This window comes from Baudoinia panamericana, assembly GCF_000338955.1.
Source record: "Baudoinia panamericana UAMH 10762 unplaced genomic scaffold BAUCOscaffold_13, whole genome shotgun sequence".
Lineage (NCBI taxonomy): Eukaryota > Fungi > Ascomycota > Dothideomycetes > Mycosphaerellales > Teratosphaeriaceae > Baudoinia > Baudoinia panamericana.
The window spans coordinates 566,561-579,804 of NW_006911269.1; the positions used below are offsets into that span (position 1 = coordinate 566,561).

General features: G+C 56.1%; 4 protein-coding genes across 4 annotated transcripts; 2 read left to right on the forward strand and 2 right to left on the reverse strand.

The window, feature by feature from the left end:
• Positions 1-600: 600 nt before the first annotated feature.
• BAUCODRAFT_151710 (uncharacterized protein) lies at positions 601-3,315 on the forward strand (the record flags this gene model as incomplete). The annotated part of the gene is made up of 1 exon (XM_007682510.1): positions 601-3,315. One exon carries the CDS (start codon positions 601-603, stop codon positions 3,313-3,315), a length of 2,715 nt encoding a protein of 904 aa, XP_007680700.1.
• Positions 3,212-6,645, reverse strand: BAUCODRAFT_284569 (uncharacterized protein). The gene has a single exon (XM_007682511.1). It carries the CDS (start codon positions 6,432-6,434, stop codon positions 3,519-3,521), a length of 2,916 nt encoding a protein of 971 aa, XP_007680701.1. The 5' UTR covers positions 6,435-6,645; the 3' UTR covers positions 3,212-3,518.
• A 16-nt stretch (positions 6,646-6,661) lies between these two features.
• On the reverse strand, positions 6,662-10,430 carry BAUCODRAFT_38329 (uncharacterized protein). The gene has a single exon (XM_007682190.1). The coding sequence runs from the start codon at positions 10,329-10,331 to the stop codon at positions 6,801-6,803; it is 3,531 nt and encodes a 1,176-aa protein (XP_007680380.1). The 5' UTR covers positions 10,332-10,430; the 3' UTR covers positions 6,662-6,800.
• A 144-nt stretch (positions 10,431-10,574) lies between these two features.
• Positions 10,575-12,941, forward strand: BAUCODRAFT_38330 (uncharacterized protein). Its single transcript, XM_007682191.1, has 3 exons — positions 10,575-11,782; positions 11,834-12,610; positions 12,674-12,941. Exons 1-3 carry the CDS (start codon positions 10,917-10,919, stop codon positions 12,933-12,935), a joined length of 1,905 nt encoding a protein of 634 aa, XP_007680381.1. The 5' UTR covers positions 10,575-10,916; the 3' UTR covers positions 12,936-12,941.
• The last annotated feature ends 303 nt before the right edge of the window (positions 12,942-13,244 follow it).

A 13,244-nucleotide genomic window follows, 5' to 3' on the forward strand; every position in this document is an offset into this window, starting at 1 on the left:
CATCAGATCTTGCGGAATCGCCTATGGTCGCTTCAGCAGACAAGGCGTGGCTTTGCTGGATACTCTTCTAGACGACAAGAGGTCACGCAGAGTCCGACACGACAGCGCCAACATGACCGCAATCTTGGATATGCACGCTACGGAGGACATGAGCGACCAAGTTTCCGTCCCGAAAGCAGATTGCAGCCTCAACACCTTCTCGATCAGCTGTCCAGTACGCAGCGGTATGGAGCACAACATAGCCGGGCTCGGCCACAGGCGAGACATAAAGACCAAAGCCTTCCATCCTTGTCGCCGGAGCTCAAAGCAAACCTAGAAGGCTTCATTGGCATCTCGAAAGACGTTGGCGGTGATGCAGAGGCTTGGCGCTTGCTACAAGAGGCAGCTGCCCACCCAGACGCAACGCTGGCTGTTGGCTTTCCTCGGTTCATGGGAGCTTACCTCAACACTCTACGGAGGCGGTGCAAGTCCCTAGAAACGCAGCAGAGGGGCGAGGAGGCTCTGCCGAGCCCAAGCCAGCTGTTGCGACTGCAGGCTAGACTTGGGATACGGAGGAGCGACGTGTGGTCTATGGTGTTATGGCGTCTTTCTACGACTATGATGGCGCAGCGAGCCCACGAAGGCACTCCTCGTGAGGAAACCCTCAGCGAGACGATGGAAGTCTGGAATTTGGCTCTCTGGGCTCGTATGCGGAGGCAACCAGAAGCGCTTAAGCCAACAGCAGCCCTTGATTGGTCTTGCATGCCGTCATCAACGACCTTCACGGCCTTGCTTCACGAACCACAGCACCAGCATCTTGATTTTGCACAAGTTCTCGAGCTTTTACTGCCCTCTGTCAGAGCTTGGCTGAAGGCGGACTCTGCTCGTTTGCTGACCCGTGATTACGCTTCCTCAGCATATATAACTCTGGACGTCCTCAGAAAAGCACAACCCAACCCGAATTATGCACCGTTACTGGCGTTCCTGGAAACTGCCTTTACAAGGCATCGAGGAGCTGGTGTACCGATGCAGTTGCAGAAACATATGGACGAGTTGCAGATCCACTTGGACTCCGCATCGGGAGTTCAACTTCTCCAACAGTACGAAGCCGTCATCAGAAACTTTGGCATGATCTACAAGCCTGCAACTACGCGTGCCCAACCGAGCCCGGATCCTGAAGCCAAAGAAAGTAATGTACTAAATGATGTGAATGAAACCTTACCTGAAACGGCACAGCAAATCGTGTCAAATGCGACGAAAGATAACCAGAACCACGACTTCTTCGAGGCAATGGGCTCTAATGCCAATGCTGTGGGGCAAGATCTACGATCGCCGCCGACGGTCCGGATGCTATACAATTACGAAGCTCCTGATACTGGTGTGCTCTCGGTAACAGAGGGTACAGAAGTCTCCATTGTAGAGCCCGATGCAGGAGATGGCTGGGTTTTAGTGAAATTACTGCAGTCACGATCCGACGTGGAAGCCAGTCGTTCGGAGATCTGGGTTCCTGCTTCTTATTTGCAGATGACGGACTCGTCTCCGGAGCATGTAAATGCAGACGCTCCTCGTCCAGGGGCTGGTGAGGACACGAAGACATCCCTGCACTTACATACGTCGCCGACTGCGGACGCTTCGCATCTGACGGCAACGGCGGCATCAACGGTAGAGTTGCAATCCGATACGCAATCTGCGACGCTAAGCCTGCCGAGTCTCCCCGAGTCAAGCGATACTTCTGAGGATTGGCGCGATGCCGCTACGAATCGGTTTGTCAACCTGCGGATGGATCGTCTCAACACAGCTATAGCGAAGCTACAATTGGGCCTCGCCGAGCATATTAAAGAAGAAGTCCTGGAATATGCCAGGAACCCAAACAGAGCAGCAGCGGGCCTTCCCAATAAGCTCTACGAGCGGCTAATGCTCGCTCTGCTTACTCTACATAGTGCCGGCTCGGCCATCGAGGTGTGGAATCATCTCGTTGGTGATTTAAAACGGCAGCCAACTACGAGAACCTTTACTGTTATGATGCAAGGAGCGCAGCAAGTGCGAGACGTAAACGGCATGGAACGCTTTTGGCAGAAGATGCGGGACGCTGGCGTTCAGCCGGACACATATGCATGGTCTACTCGAATTCACGGATTGATCAGAGGTGGCAAGCTTGACCAAGGGCTGATGGCGCTGACCGAGTGCGGCAATGACTGGCTAAGCGCTGCCAGGACGTCGAAAAACACGGAAGTTGCTACAGGGTCACGGCACGGAGGCCGTCAGAAGACACCGACACAGGCACCAGAGCCACGCATCGACGATCTCGCCAAGCTCGAGGGCGAGATCAATGGCGTGCCGAAGCCTGACATCATCGTCATGAACTCCGCCATCTCAGGACTCGCCGTAGGTGCCGACAGATTGATCCCGAAGGTGCTCTCGTGGGGTCGCAAATTCGGCATACAGCCCGATCTCGTCACCTACAACGCTCTACTCGGCGTCAGCATGCGGAACGGCATGATCGACGAAGCCTTGTCAATCCTCATGCGCATGCAAGAGCGCGGCATGGCCACCGATGGCACTACATGGACGGTCATGCTCGACAGTATGCTCCGCGAGCAGACTCTGCATGATTTGACACACGAGGAGCAGGAGAGGAGAGTCATGGGATTCATCACCGCGCTGGACGCAATATCAGAAAGTTCATCCGACTCCTCGGGCCCGAGCGCGTTGAACGAGAAGAGCTACGCGTTGGTCATTGACCGATTGCTAAAATGGTATAAGAACAGCTCAGCCGCTAATGCCGTCTTAGCGCACATGATGGACAAAGGCTTGAAGCCAACTCCACACATCTACACCGTGCTCATGACGCACCACTTTCAACGCGAGCCGCAACCGGACTTCGAAGCCGCGGAGAGCCTGTGGCGCCATATTCAGGCCGCTGAGGCTGGGCGTGGACTGGCTGTGGACGATGTGCTCTATGACCGTATGATCGAAGGCTACGCTCAGCATCATCAGGCGGTTGGCATCCAACCAGTTCTCCACTTCTTGGACAGGATGAAGAATCAACACCGACGGCCCAGCTGGCGAGCAATGGAGTGTGCCGCACGGGCTTTGGCAGAAAGAGGGATGTGGGACAGGCTAACGCGTTTGGTGGCGGATGCAAAGCAGGAGCTGCAGGAGGGAAGCGAGAGTCAGCTGTTGGTTGGCAAGAGGAACTATGGGCAGGCGAGCTTCTGGCAGTACGTCATTGACCTTGGTCTGCTGAGGGATGAGAGTGTGCGGTCTTCCCTCGAGGTCATGCGGAGAAAGACGGGATATAGTCCTATGGAGAGACGCTTGAGGAACGCTGCTTAAGAGATGAAACGCAGAGTGACGTGATAGCGGCGGTCGCCGGAAAGGAGTGATCTATCGTTAATAAGTCCAACAGCATGACTAAGCAGCTATGGCTCGTGTTTCGAATGTCCAAGAATACATTAAGTACACTGATCCGACTCGTAAAGAAGCCTCCTCCGCTGTTCGATCATTCCAGCGTCAGATAACCTAGACAAGACGCAGCTCTACTGCCCTCCACCCTGCTTCAGCGCGTTTGCCGCACTCGCAAAGAACGGGTCCAGGCTATTGTTGCCACCACCCTGCTGCTGTCCTCCCTGCTGCTGCTGCCCACCGTTCATGCCCATCCCACCATTCTGCTGCTGCATCTGCGCCGCCTGTTGCTGCATATTTTGCATCTGAAGCAAATTCGCCTGCTGCTGTCTCAATTGCGCCATGTAGCCCGGGTTCGGCGCGCTAGCAGGAACCTGCTGATCCGCACCGACGGTCATGGCATTATTCAGCTGGGCGCGCATGGCGGCCTGCTGTCTTGCCAAGCTCTGGGATTGGGTTTGCGCCATGATAAGTTGGCGGACGGGCGGGGCGAGCTGTTGGATCACTGCGGGCGGGATGCGGTTGATGCCGCCGAATTGGCTGGCGATTTGCTGAACTTGTGAGCGAGCGTTTTGTTGCGCCTGCTGCATTTGCTGCGCTTGTTGTTGGTTGAGTTGTTGACGATGCTGGCCGATCTGTTGGGCGCGCATTTGAGCGGCTTGGTGTTGTAGCATTATGGCGTTCATGTCTTGTTGCTGGCCGCCGGGAGTCTGCATCTGCTGGGGTGTCTGTGGTGGGTGAGCGTGCGCGATCTGTGGTGTTGCGGACGGATGGCGCTGTTGCTGTTGCATATCATGTGGCATAGGCGTGGCGTGACCGCCATTGGCCATGGCTGCTTGCTGTTGCTGCATCATTCGCACCTGATCCTGTGACATCTTCTGCAACTGGCCAAGCTGCTGTTGCTGCTGGGGCGTCATCTGACCGCCCTGGTTCTGAATAGCAGCCATGAGGGCGTGTTGCCGCTGTCTGACCATGTTCTGTTGCCGCTTGAAATCCTGCACCAAGCGAATGTGCTGGACTTGATCGACAGTCATCCCCGCGGGTATGTTACCGTTCGGCGAGCCGGCATGACCTTGCATGGCAGCTTGTTGCAAGTTGGTGCGCTGTTGCTGGAGCATCAACATTTGCTCCTGTGACAGATGAGGAGTGTTTTGCATATGCGGAGTCTGCATTGCTATGTTCAGGCCGCCAGTGCTAGTGGGCGTGCCCTGGATGTTGATTGCAGGTGAGCCTGGTGGCATGCGTGGAGTTGCGGACATTTGTCTGTTAGGCATTGCCGCGACCATACCAGGTGTGCCCTGCGGTATCTGTGGTGTATTGCTTTGGCTGCCTGGACGCTGTTGCGATGCCTGCCGTGCCATGGCTTGCACGTTCCTATTCTGCATTGCCGCACCCGAAGTAGGCCGGGCAGGACTGCCAGCGCCTTGAGAGGATGTGGGCACCATGGGAAATCCCCCGTTTGGCAGCATGGGACTTGAATTCATCATGGCCGGAGTCTGCTGCCTCATCACTGGCGAGCCTTGCATGCCAATTTGCTGGGTTTGACTTTGGAAGTTTTGCTGCTGCTGCTGCTGCTGCTGCTGTTGCTGTTGCTGTTGCTGTTGCTGTTGCTGCATCATCTGGTTTGCATTCGGATGTCCGTGCTCCCTCGCCTGGGCCTGGACTTGGGCTTGCGCAGCGGCCTGCTGCTGGCGGTGTTGCTCGACTTGCTGCGCTCTCAGCAACGCCTGCCTCTGCGCAAGCGCAGTACCCTGATTCTGCGCCATGGCCTGTTGAGCCGCAATCATCTCTTGCCGCTTTTGCTGTGCTTGCTGCATTTGCGCCATCCGAGCCGCATTCTGTTCGTCGTGCTGTCTCTTGTCGGCGGCACGGCGTTCTTCCTCCTCCTTCCGATGACGCTCCTGCTCCTCGTGTTTCTGTCGCACCATCTCAATCGTCTTGAAGCGCGAGAACCCCAGTGCTGCGGCAGTTCCTTGGTTGTCGGTCGATGATGCGCCGGCACCGGCCCTATTGGCCTGTCTTCGGTCATCAAAGAGGAGCATTCTACGCTCGAGCTCTGCATTCTGCGCATCCTCGGCTGCCATTTCTGCGGTAGTCCTCTTACGACTCTTTGGTGGAGGTGGTTCAGCGGAATGCAACGGGTGTCTAAGCTTGGCTAGCAATCTTTCCGCCTCTTGCGGATTCTTAGCCGGTCCAAGATATAATGGTGGCTGGGTGGCCATGAGCATTTCCGCTTCAATGGCGATGCGCTCGCCTGGTTCAATGGCCATCTTTTGCGGGGCGGGTGGCACGGCGGTTGATGGAGTCGGCGGCTGTGCGCTCGTTGGCGTTTCGGCCATGTTCTTAACCTTACGGCGGAGCTCTTCTTTCGGTGTGTTGGCGAGTATCAGCATGTCGGCGTGTCGAGAAAGGGCTGTCGGGTGGCAGACAGTGGTGTAGATCTTATGCGCCCCTTCCGTTGGCTGCTCAGGCGCATCCGCTTGCGGTTCTTCGGCCACGTCGACGTCTTTCGCTTCCTCCACATCATCCGTCCGTGCGCCAGCCGGGTAGGGCACCAGTGAGCTAGGCGTGACATGCTCGTTGTACGAGTGCATGGAAAACTTGGCGTCGGCGCCCTTCGTCTCGCCGGTCTGGCCAACGGCTTTACCAGTCTTGGGTGTGCGGTGGTTGTGCACTTCGACGATCAGGCAGCCATCGTAGAACACAACGCCTGCGGCCAACAGCTCCGGAAGAATCTCATGAGGAATGGTGCCTCGCTTAATATGCTGCAAGACGAGTTTGGCAGGGCTGTTGTACGCCCAGCTCCCTTCCTGGCCGTTGAAGCGGAAGAAGTCATCGTGAAGATGTATGACAGTGCTGGGCGGCTTGCCTTTGAACTTGTTAAGGATGTAATCGCTAGTGATCACGTATGGCTCCTCGAACTTGCGGCGCTTGTTGGTTGCAGCATCCCCATCCACGGCCGTATGAGTGCGCTTACCGAGCAGTGATGGTCGTGGGGGCGCGTCGCGGCGTCGAAGCGCTTGAGCAGGCCGAGCCACCGCTGTCGCCATGTCATTCAAGGCCAATCTGTTCCTAGGTCATGTTGCCGAAGAAGCTGTTGTGATGTCCGATGAAGCATACTCTACTTGCCATGTGCGGCATGTGGAGGTGGGAAGAGGCCGAGTGACGATCTCATGCAGGCGCCTGTAGCCGCGGGGCTATCCGCTGCGCACATGCTTACCTTTGTCGCTGACTTATCATTCCTTGGCTTATGTTGAGCAATAAGGTAACTTCGTTTGGATATAGTAAAGCTGATACCGAGGCTTCTGGCACACTTTGAGCTAAGTGTAAGGCGGAGATGAAAGGGTCACCAGAAGGGTATAAGGTAGGCAAAGATTTAGAAGTCATAGATCCTACGTCTCAGTGTAGGGGCACGATCAGGTATTCCCACGCTGACCCTTCAGCTTCTGCTTCTTCTCCGCCTTGCTTGAAACCATGTTCGATGTAGTAGCTTTTGCCTCCTCCTCCGCTACCTTAGCCTCCTCTTCAAACAGCTTCAGCAGGGCGGGCGTGAACTTCTCCAGCTGCGGTATTTCGCCGACCTTGACCCGCATGTAGTCAAAGGCCACGCACACCTTCATATCGGACGTGACCTTGAAATTGACAGCCGCAGGCTCGGTTGCCGTCCGGTTCGCTTCATCCTTGGTTCGAGACGACATGTCATATTCCATGCCTTCGCCGTTGGTGTGTTGGTCCGGAAACGTAGCAGCGACATCTTCGAGTGGGCCGGAGAGTGCATCCTCGGGATTCGCGGACTCTTCTTCGACAGTGTTTTCACCGACAGTCGGCAGACTGTCTGTCACAGCGCCACCACTTCCAGCCTCCCCTCGCTCGAGTACAGGCAGTTTCTGATACCGCTGCGAAAAGTGTGTCAGCACGCACGTCCTCGCGCCCATCGCTTGCGCCACGCCTAAGGCCTCAGATGTCGTTGAGTGATTCTTGGCTTCTGCGTCGCCGCGCATCGTGTCGTCAAAGGTAGCCTCGTGAATGCAGACTGTGCTGCCTTTTCCAATGGCAGAGAAAGCACGGCTAGGTCTGCAGTCTCCGGAGTAAGAGGCTTTGAAGCCAGACGGGAAGGTAAAAGATACAGCTCGAGCACCATGGCAGTGCTGGACACCTACGGCCTGAATATCGGTCAGATTCAGAGAGCCAGGCTGCATTATGTTATTATCTAGCGTCCTTTGGCGGGCGTTATCGCTGGGCAGAGCTGAAAGTTCTGTGGGTGGTATGAACCAACCTAGCTTCGACGTCAAGGGCGGGGTTTTGAACGGGCTGGCGCGTGTGATGCAAATTGGCGCTATCCGTGAAAAGCCGTAGTCCTCGACATAGCTATACTCGTGCAAGTACGACATCATGGCTGGCTCAGAGATGACGGCTAGGCCAGTCTTCGGATCAAAACTGGCTTTCCGGTCCACGTCCGGAGCTTGCGGCTTGCCGCCGTGCACCTCTTCGTACCAAGCTCTGATGACGCTCACGGTACCCAGATGGTGATCGGCATGCATATGGCTGATCCAAATGATTCTCAGCTCGCGCATGATCTGCCTCAGCTCGTCGGCGGGAAAGACACGCTTCAACTGGCCAAGCGTGTTTTCGCCGCAGTCGAACAGCATGCTGCCCCAACCTGGCACGCGCAGGAGTGTAGCTGAGACATTGCGGTACTTGCTTGGTAACGCGGAGCCAGTCCCTAATGTTACAATCTCTGCGTCACGGGCATCCTTGGGTAACGTCTCCGCCCACCTCCGCATCTCGGGCGCAGCAGCCATAATGCCTTCACGCGCCTTTCTGGCCTCGACGAGGACTTCTTCGGGAGTCTCTGATTCCACTTCAGCGATGTTTACCGGCTGCGTCGCTTCCCTTTCGTGCACGCCCATGGCCGGCTCGAGCTGTATGACCTGGCCCCTCATTGCAACTCGAGCGTTTCGCGGCAGCTCTGATGCTGGCGCTGAAGCGTTGCTCTCATGTACGGGCACGTTGTATCTCGCCGGGTCTATCTGTCGCAACCGTACTGTCGCAGCAGCTGTAGAATCCAACGCGATCGCATTCGCGCAGTACTCTGGGCCACTGACAACATGATGTATATGCGAGAACTGCTCCATGAAGGCTTTCACTTTGTGATGACGCGCAACGTCCGGACCGCAAATCCAAAGCATGGCGCCAACACCAGCCATCACTTTCGGCTCGTGCCATTCCGGCCTGGCAAGCAGGTTGTCGATGTAGATAGGCTCAGGCAGATCAATAACAGCTAGACCGCCACCTTCCTTGCTCTCACCGAGGACCATGTCTGGTGTGATCGTCTTGCCGTCCGTACTTTGTACACTCTCGCCAGCAGCCAAATGCGCCCATTTCTTCCCCTTCTCCACCTTTAGGGCCATGGCGCGCTCAGGGTGGAATTTGCCACGCTGTACGTGGTTGCGGATGATATAGCTCACTGCCTCTTTGCGCGGTTCTGTTGGCGGCAAGCTCTCGACAAGCGCACCGGGCCACGGCTTGCGGACGAGTACAATCTTTTTGAGATCGGGTGCAGGCTGACCTGGCCTCACCGGCTGACCCGGCAAAGGTCCCGTGTACTTCTCAAGCATGTTTGTTGTTGGGTTGCGGACGAACATCGTCGCGGGAAGCCTTACATCGCCAAGCGCAGTCTCATGGAGGGTGTCGAGCCGCCATGACGAGTTGAACATGTCAGCAACGACAGCCTTGACAGTCAATTGGTCCCGTTGAGCTGACGTGAGCGAAGACGCTGTCACCGTGGACGTGCCGTTTGCCTGAGGCACGCTGCGTTCGTAGACTTCATCTATGCTTCGCTTTCGAGGGTTGGTAATACCTTCCGTCCCAACGCGCGGGGGTACGTTGCTTGCGACGGGTTCAGTAGGTAGGACTGACATGGCCCATACCTTGATGTTCTCATCTGCCCAATATGGCTCCCACTGATCCACGCCTTCATCGCGCAAAGAAGATTTATCGATCTCGTGCACGTCCACTGGCATGCCCTTCCGAAAGACGAATCGTCTCGCCGTCGCCAGTGTGTGGTTTAGGTTTGGCGCAGAGAACAGGACCAGCTTATTGCTCGTCTCTCTCTTCGCATCCTCAAACAACTCTGCCATCCTCGCTTCATTCTGTGACACACCGAGCCTCTTGCCCTTCGCAAGCGCACGCTTGTGCCCTTCCTCAGCACTTGCAGCGGCACTTGAGGCGGCACCATCGGCCAGGGTTAAAATCATGCCAATCAAGCCGCCTGTGTTGCGCCACTCTGTCCGGCCGGTGATGAAGCATTCTGACACCTTGAGCAACCTTGCACCGACTTGTACGGCGGCTCGCTGTGTGCCCTCGGCAAGACTGCCAATGAGATAGCGCCTGTTGTCGAAATGCAGCAAGAGCGTGGTGCCAGGTGTGTCCGCGGTGGGTGTCGTCAAAACTTGGACGTAGGAACGCATGGTTTGATGTTGAATAAAATCGAGACGTCGCTCGTGTTTGAAATTACCCTGGTATGGTGGATTCAAATACGCCTTGTGCTGGGCCGTGAAAAGGGCCTCCACTCCACCAATAGGTTCGCTGCTAACACTGGCGGACTTTAGCTCAGTCGCTGCGTCATTCCTTCTCCTTGTACCGAGAACGTCTCTCCTCCGCCAGCGATCTACGGCGTTATCTCTCGCGTCGTATCTCTGTATACTGAAATCCCAGGTCGCTTTTAGTTGCGGCGTAGACTCTTCTGGTTGTTTCTCCTTGAATGGCTGATGGCCGTGTGCCAGTCCCTCGATTTGGGATAGCACACTCGATGACGGCGCGAATGGATCCGAAGACGTAGCCTTGTCGTTATGGAAATTACGTGCTTTTCGAATAGAGTAGGAAGCAGATATACTTGGCCTGAACAAGTGGAGTTTGCTGTAACGTAGAATCGTCAAGGTCGTCATGCGCTCCGTCCAGCGAAGCGCCAGTGTCGATGCCGCCGCTCTCCCAGGCAGACAATATGTACAGACTACAATCCTCTCCCACCAAACACTACCTCACATATGCGCCTCCAACTGTTAGTATTCGATCAACACATTTCTAACCGTCAATGGTGGCATCGAATGCAAGTGCTTCGCTTAGTCAGCCACAGCTAGCGCATTTCTCCCGCAAGGCCGGCTGCAAGCAACCGACAATCCCTGATTCTCCACCTGTCCGTGTCTCTCTCCCACGCTCATCACCATCGCATCGACTTTGCGGTCGTCACTGAGTGACGTTGCCAACCTTCATATCGTCCACACGGTCGTTATATATTCAGCTGCTACCGTGGCCGCGCGTGTGTCTTGTAGCCGGAAAGGCAAGATCACATCTACCGCAAACTCTTCAGCTGCGCACTCCTCACACATCCACAGCGCGGGAAGCCGCACCGCCTCTCCATCTGCCTGAGGAGACAGCACTCGCGCATCGTATTCGGAGTAGAGCACACGACGACAGCTCAAGCACCTCTACTGTGAGCATCTACAGACCTTGACAGCTAAAACTACCTCACGATGCCGACTGTGGACAGCCAGGACGTAGCCGAGCTCCTCGAGCAGGAGGAGAAGAGAGCGCTCGAGAAGAAGCGTGCCAAGACCCACGACAGCGACCCCGCGAAGCCGACCGAGAATGGCAATCGCGACCCACGCCGCAGGGGCGGCGACAAGGACAAGTATTCCGATGAGCGTGAAGCGAATGACGAGCGCAGGTCCCGTCGATCCAAGGAGCTCGTCTCGGACGAAGACATGAGGAAGGTGAAAACGGAGGATATAAGGGATGTGAAAATGGAGGACCTGAGGGATGTCAAGATGGAAGACCTGAAAGACGTCAAGATGGAAGATGTGGGCCGAGACTCGGACAAGGCTTCTGCTAATGGTAGTGTCCGGAGCAGACGCCGATCCCGCAGCCCACGTGCTAGGCGCTCACCTCGCGACCGTGACGCCTATCGCGACCGTGACTACGATCGACGTGACCCTCGCAACAGCAGGCTCCGCGATGATGATGATCGGCGCTCTCACAGACCTCGTCACTCAGTAGACCATGATGACGATGACAGGTACTACCGTCCCGGCAAGGATGACAGGCATGACCGCGACCGCCGTGAGCCTCGTGATAGGCGTGACCGCGAGATTGATCGAGCTTATGGCAGCAGGCGCGACGATAGGCGCGATGACGATCGACGCGACAGACAGCGTCGTACCACCCCGCCGAAGAGAAAGTCACCGGAGCCAACTGATGATGAGCGTGACAGGCGCACCGTTTTCGTGCAGCAGCTTGCAGCCCGCTTGCGCACAAAGGAGCTGCAGGCCTTCTTCGAGGCAGTCGGACCGGTGGTGGAAGCGCAAATAGTCAAGGACAGGGTGAGCGGACGCTCGAAGGGGTAAGTATACTTGATTGCGCGATTTATTGCACTGCTGACACACCTCTTCAGTGTGGGATATGTTGAATTTAAGGACGAAGAGTCAGTACAGAAAGCTATTCAACTCACCGGGCAGAAGCTACTTGGTATACCTATCATCGCGCAACTCACAGAAGCAGAGAAGAATCGGCAGGCCCGCCACACCGAAGGCACTGCTACCCAGTCCAATGGGATACCATTCCATCGCCTTTACGTTGGCAACATACACTTCTCCATCACCGAAGACGACCTCAAGAACGTTTTCGAGCCTTTCGGCGAGCTCGAATTCGTCCAGCTCCAGAAGGAGGAGCAGGGTAGGAGCAAAGGCTACGGCTTCGTGCAGTTCATTGACCCTGCACAGGCAAAAGAAGCGCTCGAGAAAATGAACGGCTTCGAGCTCGCTGGCCGCCCCATTCGCGTGGGCCTAGGCAATGACAAGTTTACGCCGGAGAGCACGCAGTCTTTGCTACAGCGTTTCGCCTCTCAGGGTCAAGCTGCGGCATTCCAAGGCAGCTCGTTCTCGGGCATGGGTGGACGCGGTGCTCACGCTGGTGGTCAGGCAAACTTCGATCGTGCTAGCGGCAGGGATGCCGACAAGACCGGCGGTGCCAGTGCGCTCGACGACACCGACGTCGCTGGCGTCAACTTCAGCAACTATTCTCGCGACGCTCTGATGAGGAAGCTTGCGCGCACTGATGATTCGGAGGAGAAAGTTGCTCCGAAGACCATGCAGAAGAAGCCGACTGGACCGGTCGATCAGCCAGCGCCAAGTAGATGCGTGCTGCTGAAAAATGTATACAACCAGGCCGAGTACTTCAACCCTTCCCCGTACTGCTCAGATTCTTCGCTTGACCATCGCTAACATTGACACAGGGAGACCGAGCCTGGCTGGCAGAAGGAGCTTGAGGAAGACGTCAAAGTCGAATGCGATGAGAAGTATGGCCAGGTCGTTCACATTGGCCTGGCCCTCGACAATAATGACGGCGAGATCTACATCAAATTTGACCGTAAGCAGGGCGGCGAGAACGCCATCCGCGGCCTGAACGGTCGCATGTACGGCGGGCGCATGATCACCGCCCAGTACGTCGTCGACGCCGTCTACAACATGAATTTCCCGAAAGCGGCCAACTTGTGATGAAGGTGAGTTTGAGCGTGCGCGTTGCTTCTTCAACTTTCTCGTCTGTGACCTTGGTAAGGCGGGCAGGCAGCTCAAGCAAGCAAGCAGGCGTGCAGACAGCAGGCAGCGGGGTTGTTCATGTTGACGATGAAGAATGAGACCAGGCAAGGTTATAGGGTGAGATAATGCACTCAAGATTGGAGAAGGGCAGGAATCATAGCGTGGACTTCATCGGGATGTGCACTCAAGACGTTGAATGGCAAGAATCATGGCGTGGGTTTAATCGGCGTGCTTCTGGGAGGGTGGTCACAGCGGTGGCGCTGCGGA

Excerpts from the sequence above, each read along its gene's own strand:
- BAUCODRAFT_38329 (XM_007682190.1), bottom strand. The coding sequence starts at position 10,331 with ATGACGACCTTGACGATTCTACGTTACAGCAAACTCCACTTGTTCAGG.
- BAUCODRAFT_284569 (XM_007682511.1), bottom strand. The coding sequence starts at position 6,434 with ATGGCGACAGCGGTGGCTCGGCCTGCTCAAGCGCTTCGACGCCGCGAC.
- BAUCODRAFT_38330 (XM_007682191.1), top strand. The coding sequence starts at position 10,917 with ATGCCGACTGTGGACAGCCAGGACGTAGCCGAGCTCCTCGAGCAGGAG. Across the intron at positions 11,783-11,833 it reads GTGAGCGGACGCTCGAAGGG|TGTGGGATATGTTGAATTTA; the intron begins GTAAGTATACTT and ends ACACCTCTTCAG. Across the intron at positions 12,611-12,673 it reads AATGTATACAACCAGGCCGA|GGAGACCGAGCCTGGCTGGC; the intron begins GTACTTCAACCC and ends ACATTGACACAG.